At 37.6% G+C, this 2,500-nt stretch overlaps 1 protein-coding gene across 1 annotated transcript in view; it reads right to left on the bottom strand.

Moving 5' to 3' along the window:
* Positions 1 to 2,500, bottom strand: part of LOC125043939 (neuropeptide SIFamide receptor-like) — a 109,118-nt gene that overhangs the window by 96,245 nt on the left and 10,373 nt on the right. The window contains exon 2 of the mRNA XM_047640327.1: positions 530 to 642. Within this exon, the coding sequence (XP_047496283.1) occupies positions 530 to 642 (113 nt within the window). The remainder of the gene's footprint in view (positions 1 to 529; positions 643 to 2,500) is intronic.

Genomic DNA, 2,500 nt, shown 5'->3' with positions numbered 1-2,500 from the left:
TCTCTCTCTCTCTCTCTCTCTCTCCATTTATTCAAATTATTTAGACTGAGGTTTGTGCTCTCTGAGTGTTCTTAAGTTCCTTATATTTTGTCTGAAAACACAAAGTTTCAAGCACAGAATAAATGAAAGATAAAGGATTTTCATCGCATATAAGTACACAGACATATCCAACTGATCCCAAATGCGAGGGGAAGATTTAATTTAAAAATGCATTTCAAATAGATGAGAAATATCATCACTTCTCGAACTGTGCATCTGTAAATTGATTGTTTTAAGCTTTTCTACCAAAGATAAAGAAAAAGAAGAAAACAATTACCTTTCCTTGAAAATCCCTTCATATAATATATAAATTGGTATATATATATATACATACTAGAATACCACATTTTATAAAAAAAAAAAAAAAAAAAAAAAAAATCTATCAACTAAACATCGAAAACAAATTTTACAATTACAATACGCAGCGAAAAAACAAAATCATAAACTCCTACATCATATAACCTACAACAACAACAACAAAAATACTCACGGTTGTAGATATTGGAGAGGAGAGTCGCCGGAAGACAAAAGACGATCACGAGCACGTCCGCCACAGCCAAGTTCACGATGAAGAAATTGGTGACTGTGCGCATGCGTGGAGTCCTGCGTGGGGGGTGGGGGGGGGAGACGAAAGATGGAAGGAGATTAGTGAGAGGTATGGATGCTGTGTTTTTATTTATATATATATTTCATTTATTCATTATTTTGGGGAGGTGTATGTGTGAGATATGTGTGTTATGTGTGTGTCTATTGCTTGCGTGTATGTGTGTCTTTCTTTTTTCTCTCTCTATGTGTGTGCATATATATATATGTGTGTGTATATATGTGTGTATATATACATATATATATATATATATATATATATATATATATATATATACATACATATATATATAGATATATAAAGATAGATATATATATATATATATATATATATATATAAATCTATATATATATATATATACACACACACATACATACATATATATACATATATGTATGTATGTAAACACACACACACACACACACACACACACACACACACACACACACACACACACACACACACACACACACACACACTCATACACACACAAACATACACATACACACATACACATACACACATACACACACACACACACACACATGTGTATGTGTCTGTGTGTATGTATATATATATATATATATATATATATATATATGCATATATGTATAGATATTCATATATACACACACACACACACATATACGTATATATATTTATATATATATATATATATATATATATATATATATATATATATGTGTGTGTGTGTGTGTGTGTGTGTGTGTGTGTGTGTGTGTGTGCACGAACCCACATACAACCATACGCCCACACCTCACATAACCGCCCCCCCCCCCCGCCCCCCCTTGCCCTGGACGCCCAACACAGGCCGCGCCATTCCCTCGTCCCGCCGCTTCCTCCTTCCCTCTGCAGCGTCGGAGGATCTTGGTTGTATCCTTCGACCGATAGGATTGGCTTGTCTTCCTTTCCTTTGGTCATAATTCTGGTGGTTTTGCTTGTGCGTTTGTTTCGAGTTTGTTTGGTTTCCTTTGTCTGTTTGTTTGTTTATGTGTTGATATGTTTGTTTATGCTTGATTATCTGTTTGTCTGTTTAACTCTCTCTGTCCCTCTTTCTCTCTCTTTATTTTTTTTTCTACTCTCCCTTTTCGTGTATGTAGAATTCACTGAGCTGTTTTTTTTTTTCCCTTGCTCATTTTCTCTCTTCCTCTTTCTCTTTCTCTCTTCTCTCTCTCTGTTCCTCTTTCTCTCTCTTTATTTTTTTTCTCTACTCTCCCTTTTCGTGTATGTAGAATTCACTGAGCTGGTTTTTGTTTTCCCTTGCTCATTTTCTCTCTTCCTCTTTCTCTTTTTCTCTTCTCTCTCTCTGTCTTTCTCTCTCTCACTCTCTCTCTCTCTCTCTCTCTCTCTCTCTCTCTCTCTCTCTCTCTCTCTCTCTCTCTCTCTCTCTCTCTCTCTCTCTCTCTCTCTCTCTCTCGCTGTCTCTCTCTCTCTCTCTCTCTCTCTCTCTCTCTCTCTCTCTCTCTCTCTCTCTCTCTCTCTCTCTCTCTCTCTCTCTCTCTCTCTCTCTCTCTCTCTCTCTCTCTCTCTCTCTCTCTCTCTCTCTCTCTCTCTCTCTCTCTCTCTCTCTCTCTCTCTCTCTCTCTCTCTCTCTCTCTCTCTCTCTCTCTCTCTCTCTCTCTCTCTCTCTCTCTCTTTTCTCTTCTCTTCTCTCGCTCTCTTTTCTCTCTCTCTTCTCTCTCTCTTCTCTTCCCTCCCTCTCTTCTCTTTCCTACCTCTCTTCACTTTCCCCCCACTCTTCTCTTTCCTCTCCCCCTCTCTCTTTCTCTTCTTCTCTCTCCCTCACCCATTCCCTTTACGAGTGTAGACTTCGCTTATCCGATTATATGAGGTTTA

Source organism: Penaeus chinensis, chromosome 34, assembly GCF_019202785.1.
Source record: "Penaeus chinensis breed Huanghai No. 1 chromosome 34, ASM1920278v2, whole genome shotgun sequence".
Classification (NCBI taxonomy): domain Eukaryota; kingdom Metazoa; phylum Arthropoda; class Malacostraca; order Decapoda; family Penaeidae; genus Penaeus; species Penaeus chinensis.
Note: the sequence above shows the minus strand (reverse complement) of the source record. Positions and strands in the feature narration are given on the sequence as shown.